Genomic DNA, 19,510 nt, shown 5'->3' on the forward strand with positions numbered 1-19,510 from the left:
AATGTTTAACCTGTTCCAACCGATTCCTCCGTCTGATGAACTTTGAACAAATTGATCACAGAAAATGATAATTCTACCTGGTAAATCGACTGTGAGTATTATGAAGATGAGGTGTGGACTTATACAAAAATTAGTGTTTTTATAAAATATAAACTCTATATAGACTTATTCCAATTTCGTTGAGTGCATCGTGACGTGGTATGGATGTTATATTAAGTTTGTTAGGAGGTGTTTTAGAACTTGGTTCTGTGATTTTTAGTTTCAAATTTATGTTAAGTGCCAACTGGATGAAAGCCTATATTGTTCAAAGTTGTGAGTTTCTGTAAACTTACATCTATTTCATTGTAAGTTCTTGTTACTTTTCTTCAGCATGTCACTCCATTTTGCTATATATAGAGAGATTGCACTTAATTTTTAATTACTCGTCTAATAGCAACCTTAGAATTTTAATATCAAAACTGGCTTAATGAGTCAATTTAAATCTACCTAGGCTATACAAAACTATTTTGTATTACTTTCCTAATTTGTTTTCAAATTAGTAAACATGTTATTTTTTATAGTACTAAATTTTTGCACTCTTTATGAAGCCACTTTTATGACAAAACACGTTAAAACCTAATAGGTAATTATAAAAACTACTATTTGTAAAACAATAAATTTATGAAATTAATTAAACATTCAACACAATATGGGCTTTCAAGTAACTGTAAGAATAAAGATACCTACTCGTAAGCTAGAGTTGTGAGGTATTCGTTAATTATTTATTTTTAGCATACATGAGTTTTGGTAAGGGTCTAGTTTAACAAAGGACAGTATTATCTCTTGATGCATTTCCTGAAAGATCTGTAGCGGTATGAGCCAAAGATCGGATTTTCCCATTCTTTAAGATGGGTTTTGTATTTATTAGTTATTTGCCATTATTGTACCACATGGTGGGTGGGACGCTTAAATTGGTGGAAACCTTGACGAACCAAAAGCAATGCCATTAATATAACTTTTTTATTTACTGGCAGTCTTAATCTTTCTTGCTTTGCTTGTAAAAATCAAATTAAAATTTACCAAAATTTGATAATTATTTAAATCTAAACCAAACGGCTTTTGTTGAGTTTGAAAAAAAAATTCATTAAATTTTAAAGATTACTGTGGTTTAACCGATACACCAGATATTGGACTAAACGGTGCTAAAAACTCTATTTTCATTATTTTTTTTTATTTGACCTCTATTCAACAATTTTGACTGAAAGGTTGCAAATAACCACAACTCTTAACACGTTCGCTACTGAGCGTCGCATATATGCAACGCCGCGGTCATTGCCACAGACCGAGGTATACATTTGAATCTTACACATAGACCGACTGTCACTTGGATAACAGTACACACAGACCACGGGCGAAAACCTGTAAAACAGTGATCATTTACATTGTAATACGCTACAATCGTGTTTGTAAATAAATTATTCTTGTTTATTTGTATTTTTTATAACCTTTTATAATGTCGCATATTTGCGACGCCCGGTCTACAGCAAAGACAATAGTGAAAATTATCATAGTTTTCTTGAAATAGACTAAACGTCGCATATATGCGACAGTTTATTTTTTTGTGTTTTAAGGTGAAAGTAAGTAAATAAATAAACAGATTATTCAAGAACAGTTAATAACTGAACAAATATAAAAGCTACATAGGATAATGCAGCATACATACTGCATACATACATACAGTGATGCAGAAAAGTAAAGATCAGTTTTTCCATTTATTATATGACGTCACCAATCATCATATCCACAGACCAAGCGACGCAGTTGTGCGTCAGACATCTCTGTAGACCACTGCAGGGAATTCAATGCCTTCAAATAGACCACTACAAAGATATAAGCATTTTAATAACATTAGAACCCCGACGCAAATATGCGTCGGCAGTCTATTTGCATATATGCGACGGCAGTCTATGGGTGGAAACCGGCCGTTGCATATGTGCGTCGCTGGTCCATGTGAATGGAAAATTTCGTACTATTGCAGTAGCGAACGTGTTAAGCTGCTAGAGGAATGAAATAGTATATTTTGTACCTAGGGCCGAAAATAAGGTTTTGCTGGCTCAAGATCATTTTTTAAGTTCGAGACGAAGTAGAGAACTTAGAGAACTTGAAATGATCGAGAGCTGCAAAACCCTTTCGGCCCGTGGTACGAACACTATTTTTTACCACACTATACTTGAATTTACTTTTACAGTTTATTGTTCTTACTCATCATGCAGTGATCTTGACGTTGACGTTGAAAACAATAGTACATTCACTTAGTCTCAAATGTGACCCGATCCTAAATATTAAAAAAAAGTTTTGATATTTACCAAACATGGATTGCCATAGGATTAACATGAGATTAATTTGAACCTGTTCATTGCAGATTATATTTTATAGTGCAGATTTTCATTGGTTCTCTTGGTTTTCTCCCAAGTTATCTTAAATATAGCGTATCACCCACCTTAATTTAATTTCTACATTCATTCTTGTATTAGACTAACTAAATAATAACCATACTGTTAAAGTATATCGCACATTGTCAAATCTTGTGAACGCACTGAGTTTATTGCGTTTCCTACACATTCGTAATATTTTTATCGAGCTTGCGTTTACAGAATGTGCTTTTAATCCTAACCATGAAGTTATGGTTGCATTTTATTACTTTAAGAATTTGATCTATGAATGTTACTTAGATGTGCACTTGCAAAATGTTTTGCAGTTATTTATTTGTTGATGGTTTTCACTGCCTGTATAGTTAAGGTATGTACCAAAGATGATGAAGTATTCAAGTTAAAATATTAGAGGAAATTATTTTGTTTACTGATATTTTGCAAACAGTATAAATGTACTTGAGTATTACAAATTTTTAATCTAAACGGTATATCCATAGCAGCTTTAAAGTAAAAAAATTGGAACAAATATTTCTGAAATAGAGTTTTTTAGTAATAGTAAATAAAAGAACATTTTAGGTGAGTCGGTGGCTTGGTAGCGTCACGGACTTTGAGCCCGAGGCAGCGATGTCTTGAGTTTGGATCCTGGTCACTGCCGAAAACATTTTATCAGTACAGTTCACCTTTGTCTTCGTAATGTATCGGCTCACCCCTTGCTTTGCTGGATATGTTCCACGCATACAATCTGTAGTCTACGTGGACGGACAATGCAAGGTTAAATGAGGTCGCCAACCTCTTTAATATAAAACAAATTTTATTGGGAGTGTACCACAAAATCTTAATACTAAAATAAGTTCTAAATATTTGTCTAAACTTTTCTAAATCTTAGTTTGACATTTGATTATATAATTCAATGAGTTAACAAAATATTTTTCTCTAATCTGTGTATTATGAAGGTTTTTTGCTGTTATCTTTGAATATATTTTTATATAATGTTTCAGTTTTGTGAATTCATTCCTTTTTATTAGTTAACTATTAAATATTTTTAGAATTTTTTATGGTATAAACGGGGCTAAATGTGTAACTTAACAATGGTAGGACTCTTATAAACATCACATTTATGCATATTTTTTATTTTCCTATTTTTTACAAAAAGTATTTCTACTTAAAAAAATGATACTAAAAAGAGTGTTCTTTTTACTTCAGTGCGTTCAATCCCCCCCCCCCCCCCCCAAGCAATGTTATAGTGGTAGGCTTATATTGATATAGTTATAGTAATTATTAGATTAATATTTCTATTGTATTAATACCTAGGATGATATAAAATATATTAATATATAATAATATGTAACTTTCTCTTCTCGTTGTCTGTTTTGTTTGATTAGTGACAGATTTTTATGTTTCTCACTATTTTCTTACAATGCAGAGTACAACTAATCAAATCTTCATTTTACATTTATTTCACATTATTACTAATTATCAAGATATCTTTTAATGGATAGATTGTGAATATAACATGTATTTTGAGTTGTTAAACCCTAAAAATTAGTTATTTTAACAAATAATTATACGTCACTGTTACAATTTTTTCATTTTATCGCTCTTGTTTTTAATAATAAAGCTATCTTATTTATCAAGGATAAGTTTAATATCTCAGAACACAATGGGACTGTTGATTATTAATCGTAAAATTGTTGATTGTCAAAATTATAAATTTTCTATTTGTTGATTTATTTTTGGATAGTTTTTTTTATTTAATTTTTAAATCTACTCAAAAGTAAATAATATATTATATGAATTACTCAATGATGAAATGACTACTCATGATTCAAAAATGGATTACCATAATTCATAATCATCATATTAAACCAAGAGGGGTTTATCTACAAAACGTTGTAATAATAATTTGCTTAGCAATTTAGGAATATAATTTCTCATATTTACCAGTTGTTTAAACAAGTAACTTGTTTATACTTGAATATTCTTGACTCTAGACTGAACATAGTCAGAATAAATTACCTACTTTTGTTGACCATTGTAAAACAATCCTTGCTAATAAGCACAGTTTTATTGAACATTATTTACCTATCAGTTGTAACTTAATTCTTTTTACTTAGTCATATTATTTTTTTAAATTCTGTTTCCGTAAATGAGTACAAACTAGAGACTTGATGTATTACATATTTCTATCTAGAATAACAAAGACACTTACATTGTATGCTTTATTCTTTTGCTAATTTTTCAATCACACATATGAGCCTTTGCATAACCTATTTGGAAAATCAACTATTAGTGAAAACGTAGGCCTAACTGTAACTAAAAAGGAAGACAAAATTATATTTTATATATGTGTGTCCGCTTTTGCTATCAACGTGTTTTTTAAACGTGTTGGTTCCGATTTTTTAAACGTGATTTTTGTAATTTATAAAGTAAGTGTTGATTAGCGTAAGGTTTAGAAGGTTCACTCAAAATTGTTTAACGTTTTGGTGTTATATTTAATATTGACATGATGTTGATTCGCATGGAGATTCTCTTACTACACACTGCTTTTCTATATTATAAATTAAGCATGAGTTCCGCTGGCCTGCTCAAGAATTTAAATAACAAACTTGAAGTTAACTGCAACCGATTCGACCTTTACAGTTTTCAGGGTGGGACGGTGGCGTCGTCCTGTAATCCAGCTACTACTAGGAGGTCATGAATTGTGGACATTTATAGGCATGCACTGTGGATGCGATATTCCCTGGTGTGGATTAACGTCCGCACTAGTGAGTACTACGACTATCCGCAGTACTATCCTGAAGATTAGACCAATTTGTTAATGCCAAGGCAAAATGTGGTTCGGATTCCACTATAAACTGTAGGTCCCTAGTTGCCGTTAGTGGTTTGGGCTATTAATTAACAGCTGTGTCTGTGCCTTAGTCACTATCAAGACTACAAGATCGCGTCACTCATCCTACACTCATCTCAATTCATACTTGGCTTAAAATACCTACTTTGTATGGCCGCCGTTTCAATGAAAAGTATTTAAAGTATGTCTTGTCACATGATAGCCTTTGACTGCCAATAATGCTGCTTCAGCAATGGTCGTTTGTATCAAAACAGAAACAATAGCACCACACATCAATCAATTTCACTCCTCAAGATCATGATAAGAAAGTTTAAGAGAGTTTTGTACCGTATATCTTTTCATAGTTACATGTCAATTATTTAAGATGGTGACACCACTATGTGCGTATTTTTATTTTAACCCAAATATGAGTGAAGGATTGGTTTAGGATGAGTGGCGTGATCTTGTAGTCTTGTTACTCCTTGTTAGTGACCAAGCCCAACATGTTCCTTAGACACAGCTGTTAATTAATAGCCATACAGCTAATGGCGACTAAGGGGCCTACAGTTTATAGTGGAATCCAAACCACAGTTTTTCCTTGTAATTAAGAAATTGGTCTAATTACCAGGATAGTACTGTGGATAGGCGTAGTACTCACTAGTGTGGATGTTAATCCACACCAGGGAGCATCGCATCCACAGTGCATGCCTATAAATATCGACAATTTGTGACCTAGTAGCTGGATTACAGGACGACGCCACCGTCCCAGTCTAACAGTTTAAATTTCTCAATAAGCCACCTGAACTCAACCACTCAATCAGAACTTTTGTGATCTCCTGAGTTTCAATCTTAATTATTTTTGTTTTCCTTGAAACCTACAGACTTATAAAATATAGCATGGATACAAATGTTGGATATTTTTCTCTACAGTAGGGTATTGAAAATGTAGATTAACAACACATAATTCTCTTAGTGATATTTTATAATAGATATATAGATTCATTCTAGATACTCCTTAAGCATGAAGTGTGCCCCAAATTCCTATTTTGTTGTTTAAAACTACTGAAATGTATGTAGTAAATTTTGTAAATCAAAACCTTCGTTGTATTCCAATGGTCACATCAAATCTTATATCCATCAATGATATTTTTTCAACTAGTACTAGAAGCACTGTACCTCTATTCAAATGTCTGTATTTTCCCAAAGGGATATGTTTTGATGATTCCAATATAAAGGTTTATACTAGAATTTGGTCTTTTTTATATTTCCCTTCAATCCAAAGTGAAATTAAATGTTGCTTTTCAATTCCTTGAGTGTACCAAGACCGATATCAGCATATCTTTAAATAAACATAACAAAATTTGATTTTATTCCTTTCAATACTTCTTGGTGAAATATATTACCAAAGCCTAGTATCAGGATTACTAGGAAGCGAGCTGGTCTAGTGGTAGAGTGCAGGAGTTAAATCGCTGAGGTTCCGGGTTCAAATCCCGCCCAACACCAATGTAAGTATCAAGATCACTGGGCAACAAATTGACAATTGAAGTGGTTTTTTAAGTAGAAATCCCGAGCTGCATCCTTAAAAAAAGCTACATATATGCTTGGTTTGTCAAAATAGCATTCATTAATTATTAAACTTTTTAAAGAAATTTTAGAATAATTTTGCCTCAAACAATTTTATGGTTTTATATAAGTAGGTCTAGGTCAATGAAAATTTGTATTAATACGGTCCACTTAGATCGGTTTTCCGGACCATTTTACCGGGGCCCGGGCCCCATATACTTCAAGAGGAGGGGGCCCGGCCTAATATCTTTACCCGGCCTGCCAAGCTAACTCACTTACTCACTCCCATGGCCATTTATACCCAAGGCGGGATTTGGCCGCCCCGTATTACAACTGTTCTCCATCTCTCTGTATCTTCCGCTGGTTCGGGGTACGGATACGGCCCTGTTTATATCACATTTTAAGCTAAAGGAAAAAATGCTATAAAATCATACACTAAAGTGAAAAAAATTGACTTAAAAAGCATAGTATTCACATGGATACTTTGTACTCCTGATACTGATATCACTACCAGTACCAGCTATAAGATTAGGGTAAGAGTTGGAAAAATTTACGATTAAGCACAACAAACTATGATCAATAAATATTACAATACAATACAAACAATAAATATGTGAAGCATAGGATGATAGTTGCCAGTTGCCCATACTGTAGAAGTAAGATGCCTTGTGTGACTAAAAGCTTTTTCGCATGTCGCGTTTGTAAAACGCGCGTTAGCAAGTGCTCAGGAACAAGAGATGGGATCTTCACATGCAAAAGCGCGCTTTAAACCATCGTTCCCAAAACACGACGCTTGACGCTTGTAGTTTTTACGCTACATATGCAGCAGCGCACTTCTAGCTCCTGAGCACAGAAAACGTACTACTATATAACGGTTATAGTAGTACGTTTTCTGTGCTCCTGAGTCACACTTGAGTAGTGATTGGTTCAACTAACGCCGCGTCTAGCTCTGTCATGTGTATGGTTCCACATTTTGCTAACGTGCCCTCAACCAAGGCCCCACTAGAAAAACAGTGGGGCCTTTGTCTCATCGCGGAGTCTAACGTCCTCGTGTGAACGCAAGGTCTCAGTTATTGACTAAAGTCAGCTGTTTATTTAGCTAAGACTGAGGCCCGTTATCTTTAGCTAAGATTTGTAAACTACAGTGTAGTAGTAGTTTACAAATCAATTGTTCCTAAAAACATTTAAAAAATAGTTAAATCGCTCAGTGACGTAGCCAGGATTTAAAAACAGAGGGAATACCCCCCAAGGTAAAAGGGGGGTACGGGAAAATTTTTTTTTAAATATAGGCCCTAAAACGGTCTTTTTTAGCTCTCTTGGCATTGAAAATAATCAACCCCAACGTCAATACAGTATAATTATAATTTTACATTTAATTTATAAAAAAAATATGATATTTATAACCGGAAGGGGGGTCCGGACCCGCAGGACCCCCCCTGGCTACGTCACTGAATCGCATGGAACAAAATGCTTAACTACAAAACACCTTCTAGGTTACATAAACATACTTTAATACTTTTTAGTGAAATGGCGACCGTACAAAGTAGGTATTTTAAGCCAATTATGAATGGAGATGAGTGTAGGATGAGTGGCGCGATCTTGTAGTCTTGTTGGTAACTAAGTAAGGCCTACATATTCCTGTAGACACAGCTGTTAATTAAATATTTTATAGCTGATCGCTAATAATAAGGATAATAACTTAAACATTATTAAAAGAATGTGCTTGATGTATGGCCAAACCTAATAAAAAGGCATTTTCTAATCTAATAAACTAATTTTTGTAACTAACATTTTTGTAATGGTCTTTGGCCGTTGGGGTGAAAATAAAATTAATTACAGTATGGTTTCTGCAGTACAGTGACCATTTTAGACGATTTAATACTCTTTGGAAATTGTACATTGTTAGAGCTATTCTTCTATGGCCAAGCTAGAGAAAATCTGGCCAATGGTACTCCTTTTTATTACAACCAATGTAAGCACTCCTTTTCAAACCGAATAACCAATCAGATGCAGTTGGTTTCGAGACACCGTTGAATTTCTTGCTTCTCTTGTTGTCTGTGTTTTGGCTGGAATTTGTGTAGACCAAATCTCTTGATCCTGCTAGATTTTCTGCATTTTGTGATTTGAGGTAAAATATTTCTGAAAATACTATGCCTATTTTATTTCATAGATTTATAAACAAATCTTTATCATCAAATAATAAATTTTCTGGCTTAGTATTTATGATATATTCTAATAGGCTATGTTATCGAAAGTATTTTCATCCTTTGTGTATGATAACTACTAAGTACAGTACGCCATTTTATGTTTTCACTTTGTCATGAAGTAAGAATCGATAACTTGTGGCTACTGCAAGACCGTGGTTTATTACTTAGATTATTCTTCCTACCTATTGAAAGTTAATTTTGTGATCGTTATTTTATAAAGGCTTTTTTACTGTAATTTGCCCTAATTGGTCAGGAACCCCATTTTTACAAGGAATATAAGTTAGGTAATTTGTGATAAGGTAGGGGATCAGTGTTGCACAATAGCCTATTATGAAAGTAGCTTTGATGTTCAGTTGTTGGAGCAGCTGAGACTCTCTTTTTGGCCAGACTTGTATGATTTCATTCATTGGCTAAGTTAAGCATTTAAAACAAGACCTTATTTTGAGCCTGGTTTTTATTTCATTTGAAGCCCTGCTAAACATAAAATTCTATTCAGCTGACATGTGTTTCATGCAATTCAAGATTTTTCATGAAAATGCCATAAGTTCTTACTTAGGCCTAGTCTCGGCTATAGGTATTAGGCTATCATTAAGCTAGGCCTATGTTCTTTTATTTAAGTAGGAGGAATTTTTTTGGATAACAGCCTAAGTAGGTAGCCTACTTAGTTCAAACGAGCCAATTTATCTGAAAAATTTTACAGTGAATTTATATTTGAAGATTCAGGTTAGAAATAAACCAGATTTGAGAATCGAATCTCGGGTCCGCCAACAGAATAAGCTGACTCGCCGCTTGGCTAGCGAATTTTTATAGGGTGTCAGGTAAGTTAGTCGGGTATACTTATTACCGGAAGTAGGCTATTGAATTTCAAATCGGTCTTGAAAAGTCGGAATTTTGTCTTATAACTTAAGTAAGTAACTTAGGCCTACTTTTGATATGAAAGTCGGGAATTTTCATGATTTTACTGCGATCATCACAGATGTTTCCGTGGCCGCGGGAATCAATGATGATGTCTACATGGCTGCAGGAAATGATCATCATTTTGACGCGATCGCGAATGGCGACGCTGACGTCCGAGGCAGTTAATGATGATGTCTACTTGGTCGTGGAAGATTTTCATTATAAAAAAAAATCCAAATTGGCTAGCGATAATTTTTTATTGCTGCATTTTTGTCTTTAGCCTATATCAAAACACCCCATATTAGGCCTAACTTACATATTAATGCTTTATGACATAAAGACAGGGTTTGGTGTGGAATTTAAAAATTTGGTTGAATTATAAAAATTGGCATTGGTAGCAAGAATTGAGAATATTCGCTACATTTTGGTATTAACACATCACTACCGGTAACTTAATTGTTGATAAATCCAGTCTTGAAAAATTTGGCATTAGGTAGGTAGGCCTAGTCTTAAACTTTTAAATGGAAATAAACTAGACACCTGTAAATTTTAACTTTTTATGCAGTGAAAAATAGGCTAACGTCTTACCATTGCCAAAAAGATGTTGGAGCTCTCAATAGACAAGTTCTTGACTTTGTGAGAAGACCTAAGTTATATGCTACAAACCAGCAATTCATTTAGGATCCTAGGTACACAGTATACACACATTTGAGGTTTGGATCAGTCTGTTCCTTTCAGCGTAAGTCAGCTATTTTCCATAATGTGTAAGGGTGAAATTCTTACATAGAATTCGTAAATTAGGTATCCGAATAAAAGGTCCTTCAAGTATGTTCACCCTGTTCACTGAATCCGTAATTCCTTTTATGTTGATTTCCAAACAGCCTAAAATACGTCTTTGGAGCTTATATTTTTTCAAAAAATTTCCTGGCCCCCCTCCACGCTGAGGGGTATTCCATATCCCCCAGAACCCCCGGCATAGCCCCCCCCCCTCCACATTTTGGGGCCTAGAACATTTCATTGGGTATATATATAACGGTCTATGAATAACTTAGGCTGTTAATAAATTTTTTTGATTCTATACCAGTTCTGAAATATTACTCCAGATACCATGTAAAAACCCATTTTAAGGAAGTTGCCATGGTCAATGTTTTGTTGTTAGTATCTTTTAATTCTGAACTAGACAACCAAGGTAGTTCATGCCGGCTGAAAATTATTGTGCAATCTCAGTTATTTATCGTATCCAAGTCTTGATAAGTATAGGCTAGTAAACGGAATCAGGGAACCGCTCTTGCTTTTTACGAAACGAAATAGTCGTACGTAGGCAGGTAACATCCAAATGGAGGTAGCACTGGCTCAGCAACTATGCTTGAAAATCGAGACTCTGTAAAATGTTATGTTGGTACCTCTAGGAGAATCAATCAGCTCATTGGCTATTGGAAATCCCACAATCTCCTAGTTCCAAAGTACTATTCCCCTAGTGCATATGGCAACCAACGTCTCAATTCTCGCATTCTGTCATACCACAGAGAGTTATATTTTTTGTGGTGATAACTTCGGTTGTGTTATCGACTTAACCTTGACCGCAATAAGTTTTGTCTGCTTTCACGTTGTGCGTTCGTGTAACAAGCAGAACTGTACTGTAGAGTGTAGCCACTAGACAGACGACACGACGATTTACGTGATGACAATACGATTACCAATTGATTGTGGATTGAATTGATGTTTAGCTTAGACTTTTAGTTTAGCTTATTTTGGAAAGTACATAATTTTATTTGTAATAATTATCATAACTAACTATCGGTAAATATAACGCAAAAAACGTAGTAGGTAACGTTCGGCAGTTCGAAACTGCTTCAGGAGGCCTAGCTCAGTAGTACAAGTTTATTCTACAAAATGTTAAACTCATTAATGTAAATTTTTATCCTTAATTTGCAGTGTTTGTTGAGTGAATATTAAGAGTTAGGTACCTACCTAATTTGCCTTAAGGGCTGTTAAAAGTAAACCCATGTGGGTTTTTAACTATTTAACAATTTCCGTTATTTTAATTTGTTTTTACAACTTTTATTGGGCTTTTCTTATAAGTAGCCTATATCAGTCGCCAGGAATTTGGTAGCCTACTTTTTAGCCAGGAAAAATGTGTGTTTTAGATCTGCTGACAACCCTGTAGTTTTGTATGAGTAGGAAATAAATCTGACAATTTTATTGGAATATTTTTGTTGAAATCCACCCAGGTGGGTGGAAATTTGCGTAGTCAGCAGGTTTGCTGTGGCGGGGTATTTGTTGTTGCGTTGCGATCGGCTAACCAAAGAAGATAGTGTTCATAATGTTACTGCACTTATATAATGGTTCTTTTTGGACCATAGTAAATCATCAGTTTATTGTGACAACTGTGAATTGTTGTTTTAGATCTTTATTAAGTTAGGCCCTACTGAATGCAGTATTCCTGGAATGTGTATTGTGTTTTGGAGTAGGCCTAACTTAACTTTTCTTTGGTTAAATTTGAATCATTCCAGTTAATTTTTTGGATTAACATCGCTTTTCCTACACTTATTTATCCTCCGAACCTTTATTTTGCTATACTTCTAAGTGGGGTCTGGGTTGTAAATGTTCAAAGATTTCTGATATTCTTTAGCATTAACATGATTTATAGTAAGATTTGAGCGAAAGAATGATTTCATCTTCAAACAATTGGGATAATTTAATAGGCCTACCTATATTTTCCTCGTTATCTTTGCTTACTGAATGTTTCATGTTTAATTATTTTCAGATAATCTATCATGGCTCGTACGAAGCAGACAGCCCGTAAATCCACTGGAGGTAAAGCTCCCCGTAAACAGCTTGCTACCAAAGCCGCCCGTAAAAGCGCACCTTCCACTGGTGGAGTGAAGAAACCTCATCGTTACAGGTTAGACTCTGAAATATCTTCTTAATGCTACAACTTTTTAGTTTAATAACTTAAACAAAGATAGTGTAAATATATTGCCTTTATTATTGAAATTTTAATGTCTAGGTTAATGTGTTTTCAGTTTGTCTAGTGTTGTTGCATCCTTCTTTTAAACTTGGGTACACTTTTGACTTAATTCTTGCACGGTTTGTTGCAAAATAATTGCAACAAAACTTAGCAAGTGATCTCTATGATAGGCATAGGCCTATTTGGTAAATATGCTGATGTAGGGATAGGCCTACAGCAATCAGTTAGTTTTATCATAGATCAACCAAAAACAACACAAGTAGACTTCTCATCCCCATTGTACATTTTGAAGCTTGTTTTTCGTGTGTAGTTTATGTCCGGTGACACTGATTGATAGTGTCATCAACATTTTGTTTCTAGTAATTTCATGATTTGTACTGTTTGGTTGTATGTAACTGGGTGACGAGTTATTGATTATTATTAGATAGTTTTATTTGGTTAAGTTTTAACCCTTTGCACTCCAGCAAAAAAAATTTGTCCTAGCCAAAAAAGTCGGTACCTTGCGGATAGTACTAGCCAAAAACTCCAGACATTTTTACTAATAAATTTATGTAAGCGTTTGTAACATTGGTGCATCTTTTTTGTCTGAACAGATAGAGGCATACTTTTTGTTTCCTGTTATTCTCTATAAAATTTTACATATAAATAAGTAAAAATAACCCATTCCAAAACGAAAAAAAAAATCTTTTCTTAGTAGCCTATGTGTTTTTTTTATTTTTTAGAAAAGTTTATGTTTGAGTGTGTATATAAAAAAAAAACATTGAGACCATAAAATAATGCTAGTATTCTCAAACTCAGTATACTTTTCTGAACAAAACACAACAAGTTCCATGCACCTACCTTGAAAAATTAAGAAGTTGTAGGCTGCAAATTTGAAAATTGTTGTCCAAACTCCAAAATACTCTTATCTTGACAAAAATGAGGGTTTCCAAAAGACATCACAAGCCTTAGCATTATTCAAACTATTTCTTCCAAAAATAAAATTATGGTATTGTAAAAATAATGTTGTAGGCCTAGAAAAAATTAAAAATAAGTTTTTGTGTGGAGCCTTTAGCTTAGCACTAATTTTTGTTGAAAATGCAAAAATGAAATAAAAATGTCTAGACTATTCAAAAAGTAAATCTATTCAACCTTATTATTTTTTACAAAATCTCACTCAAACATGTTATGCAAGAGTCATTTAAAAATGTCCATGCAATCAATCATTTCGCTTCGTTTTGACAGTTTCTCCCTTGCTAAAGCCCGAAATTTTCCTTTTTCCCCGCTGCCCCCCCCCTTCTCGACGGGCCTGACCCTGTGATTCGAGTTATAGAATAAAATATGAGTTAGACTGGTAAAAATGTACAACCCACATGTCACTCTAAACACTCTTCAATGTTTATTGTTGTGTTTATTCATTGTTGGTATTGACTAAATTTACCTATTTCAAGCTTAATATCCCCTATTTAGGAAAAACCTCCCATTACTCCTGGCTAATTACCCTTTTTTTCTGTCTTTTCTTTGATGATTAACAAACAAAATTCCAAAAACACATAAACTATGACTTTCTTGAATTACTTTATTATCGTCACCTCCTTTTTGTTTAATCATCAGGAGAGAAGGGTAATTAGTCTAGCCAGGTAATCAGATTGGAAATAAGCAAGGAAGAATGGGAAATTCCTACAAAATAGGGATTACATCCCAGAAATAAGGAAATATTCCAGAAATAATTTGGTCCAAACCAACCTTAACATAGGTACAGTAATACTAATATGGTGGTACTGTTGTTTTGCTTGTTTTGTTAAAGCATCGCTGTTGATACATAATGTTGTAATTTTGTCAAAAAATTTCAATAAATAAATAATTGTAATAATTGGTCTGTGGTGATGTCTGCTAACGTGGAACAATTACATGAAGACAATCAATAAGCAAATTCAAAGGCGTTAAAAGCAACATTTTACAAAATCAAATCCATAAACCTATTTGTGAAAACACAATTTGAGCACTAATTTTGTTTTTTAAGCTTGTGGGAAAGCCAGGTTGGGGTTTTTGTATCCTCGTGACTGCATTAGGCTAAGTGTTTTTAATGTGTCTGCTGAAATAGCAAAATAAGTTGCCCTGTCCGAAAAAATCCATTTGATATTTTTTCATTTATTCCTCTCATTTATAGGCAGGTTCTGCCATCTTTATCCCATTATTATCAAATATTTTTGTTAGAATTTGTCTGTGTGTATGTGCGTCTGATAATGTTTCACAGCAGCCTCAGATGCTAATTTTTAATAGTTTACAATCTATAATTTATTTATGAATATGACAAAAATCATGACAATAAACGTGTCCTGCAGGCCTGGTACAGTCGCCCTCCGAGAGATCAGGCGATACCAGAAGTCTACTGAGTTGCTGATCCGCAAGTTGCCGTTCCAGCGGCTTGTGAGAGAAATCGCCCAGGACTTCAAAACTGACCTTCGGTTCCAGAGCGCAGCCATCGGTGCTCTCCAGGTAATGATCTCTTTGTTGAGAAGTAGGCTAAATAGATCGTTTGACTTGTTATAACCAATAACTTAACTAAAGTGACGCTCTAACTAATCTTGTTGTTTTATTATGTGTGACTGATTTGTTTTAGTAGGAGCACATTAGGCCTACACAGTTATTCCAGATTTATCCCAGATATTTACTTAAAAGAACTTTGAAAATTTAGTTATATTTTGGCTAAAATAGTTTTAATTGTGGGAATTTAACCTGAATACAAATACCAAGAGAAATTGAATATTTGTTCCACACCTTGCAAAAATTGTAAAAATAACCTAGAACCTTCAAAATGCCATTAAGACATAATAATTGAGGTCATTTGGGTTCTAGCACAGTAAACAGTAGTAAAATAATATAGAAACTTGTATTCTTTTAATCAAGCCCTCTTTTTTATGCATAGAGTTTTGGCATTAAATAGGGTAGGCTATTGCTGGGATTGAATATACCGGGTATGAAGTCAGTAAAAGTTTTTATGCCTAATAGGACAATAATAAGTGATTTGGATTAACATACATTATCGTAGGTAAAATTGAGTTATAGGCTATTATGGCATACGCTGTTAGGTTGTACATGTTTAGGTGTACAAGTTGTTTTGTTTTCATTTTTAAGAAACAGACCATACTGATTTCCACTAGAGGGAGATATCCACAAATATAGTCATAAATTAAATTGTGTAGATATTTTTTCTCTATAATGTTTAAACCCCTAATGTTCTTATGTCTGTTTTGCAGGAAGCCAGTGAGGCATACCTTGTCGGCTTGTTTGAAGACACTAACTTGTGCGCCATTCACGCCAAGCGTGTCACTATCATGCCCAAAGACATCCAGCTCGCCCGCCGCATCCGAGGCGAACGTGCTTAAACACATTCCCCCCTCCACCTCAAATGCAGACATTATTACATTTTTGTGTTCACTGCCAGAAGAAAAGTGCGGCTTGGTGTTTATGTTGAATTTCTATGTCTAATTTTTATACTTGAGATAAGCTGTCTATCTATTAGTTTTTAGTTTGTGACTGAGTATTTAAGTGTTTTGTATTCACTCCCAACTTAATGTTTAAGTACCCGTAGAATTGGTTTCACTCTGTTCTTTTACTTTTTGGGTATTCTTTTAGTTGGTGGGAAGCAGAAATGTCAAGTCCAAAAGTCTGTGTAACGTAGTGTCGTTCTTGTGAAATCTTCAGTGTTTACCATGTATTGTTTGTTTTTAATACTACAAATTTACCAATAAAAAGTACAATTGATGCTGATTGATTATTTTGTTTTAAAAGTAGTTTGAATTGGGATTTTATAATTTCATGATTTTCTAAAATGTAGTTCTACATCTGTGTCAGAAATAAACTTCTTTCTATTTCCAAAGAATTGATTTAATTACTTCCTAAGCCTAGTTAAATTTTCAGGTAAATCCAATTAGGATGATTTCCTATTACAGCTAACTACAGTACTTTAAGTAATTTATTCAGCAAAATTAACCAAAAATGCATTTGCTACGTCAAAAACATAATAAAATATTTACAATAAACCAAAGTTCGGATCATCTGAGGAACATGTTCAGGACTAAACCACGATCGCGGGAGATGATTATGATGTTTCTGTTACTGGAGATAGTCAAAAGTTTGCTGCAATCGCGCATAACATTAAAAATGATATTCTGTGATCGCAGGAGACGATGATGATGATTCACTATGTGCCGCGGTTATAAATTCAATATTTGCCACAATCAGGGTAGATGATAATGTTTCTATTACCTTAGAAGGTGTCAAAGATTTGGCCCCGATGTTGAGGAAGACGATAACGTTTTTGTGACCGTGGAGTGGATCATATTTTGGCCGCCATTGCAGGAGACGGCAATGATGTCTACAAGACCATGAGAAATGGTTACCATATTGTCAAAAAAAATGTTCACCAAAAGGCAATAGCACGGGCGAAAGTCGCTTGACTGGTGCAGTGGTAAGATACTTGTATCGTGTATGGCGCAGACGAGGCAGTCTTGCGCGGAGCGAGTGAAGGCTCTTATACTAGCTCCTGCTTTTGTTTGCCACATACTACTGATATAGCAGTTAGCATGAAATTCAGCTCAGTCATAGTAACCAACTGTGGGATGGTATAAATCTTATATAGAACAAAATCACTACAGTGCTTCCCCCTACATATGTGAATTAATTTTTTTAGAAATTTAGCATGGGTTTATATGGTTGTCATTTTAACAATAAAAAGGCAAACAAAGGAGTCCTGACATATTTTGGTTTACAAATGATCTAAACTTTAAACTAATTTAGAGCAAAGGGAAAAACAATCAGCATAATTCACCGGAATTAGGCCAATGCACCATTGACTTTAGATACTCAAAATAGCCATTCCATTTATGTGAAGCAAAGATGCCATTTACTTTGGAAACTGCAGTAGATATTCCATTTACTTAAACCAGACATACCATTGACTTTGGAGACCATACTGCAAAAGGGCATCCTTATGTGATCCATACCATTGAATGAGAATGTGAAAAGAAAGGGTCGCCGAGACTGCCCCTTGGACAACTACCTCCCCAAGTAGGTTCCTACGTCATGTTGACGTCAGAGATCCGGGGGGGGGGGGAGTTTTCCAGTCATGGACACTCAAATTTTGTTCTCATACTGTTCCAAACTAACTTAACCTAACCAACGAAACTTGCTGTTACATTTCAAAATTCTGTATGATATTCCCCAAATGCCTTTTCTGTTGTCAAACGGAATTACTCAAATCAAAATTACAATTACGTAGCATCACATTTTGCTTGCTAGGGGGGTAGTATTCCTGTCGCGGACACGGCTCCCATATTGGTTAGTTGGGAGATTTTGTGACGTCACGTTTCACCCCCCAGGAGGTGGTTTTCCAGGGGATAGTGTTCCGCATCCCCAAAAGAAATCAGTAATTCAAGATTTATCCATACCTATAAAATAAAAATCCTTCGTCCACTCACTCATTACTAATCCTCCTACTTATTTACCTGAAAGACTGAAATTTGGTACACTGATTCTTTAGGCATTAAATAGGAAAAGTAAGTAATTTTTATTTTAAGTGCATAATTCATCAACTTTATTGACTTTGTTTTTTCCATATGTTTATGAAAAAGTAAGTCGTACTTAAATTATTTAGAAAATAAATTACACTTACAGTGGAACCTCGATAACAAGACCTTGGATAACAAATCACCCTTGATAACAAGTGTCATTTTTAAATCCCTTCGAATTTATTTTACCCCTAATCACATGTTATTGCAAACCTTGATAAGAAGACAACCTTGATAACAAGTCTTATTCTATAATCCCCATGAGATTCTTGTTATCAAGGTTATACTTCTACTCTTCTTTTTAGGGAATTGCCCTATAGGGAAGTAGCTATTACCATGGTGGCATCGTAAGACCTAGACCCAGGACCGATTTACTTTTTCATTTTGATGACCCCAGAGGCCAAAAATTCAATTTGTTCAAATTTGTATATATGAAAATATTGAGTTATATATGTGTCCGTGAAGACAATAACTTGAGTAATTTCTGTCCAATTTTGATGATATTTGATTAAAGGTGTAAAGGCGGGATAAACTTGAATGAGTTCACAAACCTGCATGATCGACAATGGGTTTTATAGGGTAAAAATGTTTTTTTCTCATTTTTGACCATCAAAACACAAAATTTCCCAATTTATATTCAGACCTTTTTAAAGAGATTAAAACAAAAACTAATAATTTAGTATATCAAAGTGTTTTTGTACACGCGAAAATTCTAATAATTGTAAGTTTAAAATTCCCATGTTATTCTTATGGAGAATATTGTAAAATATGTTTAGTTTGCTTTTCCATAGATATTTTTTTTATCAAATTGGCAAATTTATTTATTTAATACATGATGTAATACTAAGCTATTAATATTTTACTAAAAAATAAATTTGATTAGTTTCCTTGTTGCAGCAAACCTAGGTACTCATTAAACCTAATGTTATTTAAATAGATTTAATTGAAAATTAATTCAGACAAATGGAAATCCGCTTAGTCGGCAGTTTTGGGGGGTATTTAAATGTCTTTTCTTATGTTGTTTTCATTCATTTAAGGTTCCTCACGGGTCGGCCTCTTCGCTGCACTATGGTATAAAACAG

General features: G+C 34.2%; 1 protein-coding gene across 1 annotated transcript; it reads left to right on the top strand.

The window, feature by feature from the left end:
- Positions 1–8,792: 8,792 nt before the first annotated feature.
- On the top strand, positions 8,793–16,741 carry LOC128999563 (histone H3.3A). The gene is made up of 4 exons (XM_054426136.1): positions 8,793–8,929; positions 12,673–12,810; positions 15,201–15,354; positions 16,116–16,741. The coding sequence occupies exons 2-4, from the start codon at positions 12,683–12,685 to the stop codon at positions 16,242–16,244; spliced, it is 411 nt and encodes a 136-aa protein (XP_054282111.1). The 5' UTR covers positions 8,793–8,929; positions 12,673–12,682; the 3' UTR covers positions 16,245–16,741.
- The last annotated feature ends 2,769 nt before the right edge of the window (positions 16,742–19,510 follow it).

This window comes from Macrosteles quadrilineatus, unplaced genomic scaffold (assembly GCF_028750875.1).
Source record: "Macrosteles quadrilineatus isolate MER2022 unplaced genomic scaffold, UCM_ALF_1.0 Scaffold_8__2_contigs__length_117827958, whole genome shotgun sequence".
Classification (NCBI taxonomy): domain Eukaryota; kingdom Metazoa; phylum Arthropoda; class Insecta; order Hemiptera; family Cicadellidae; genus Macrosteles; species Macrosteles quadrilineatus.

Excerpts from the sequence above, each read along its gene's own strand:
- LOC128999563 (XM_054426136.1), top strand. The coding sequence starts at position 12,683 with ATGGCTCGTACGAAGCAGACAGCCCGTAAATCCACTGGAGGTAAAGCT. Across the intron at positions 12,811-15,200 it reads AAGAAACCTCATCGTTACAG|GCCTGGTACAGTCGCCCTCC; the intron begins GTTAGACTCTGA and ends CGTGTCCTGCAG. Across the intron at positions 15,355-16,115 it reads CAGCCATCGGTGCTCTCCAG|GAAGCCAGTGAGGCATACCT; the intron begins GTAATGATCTCT and ends TCTGTTTTGCAG.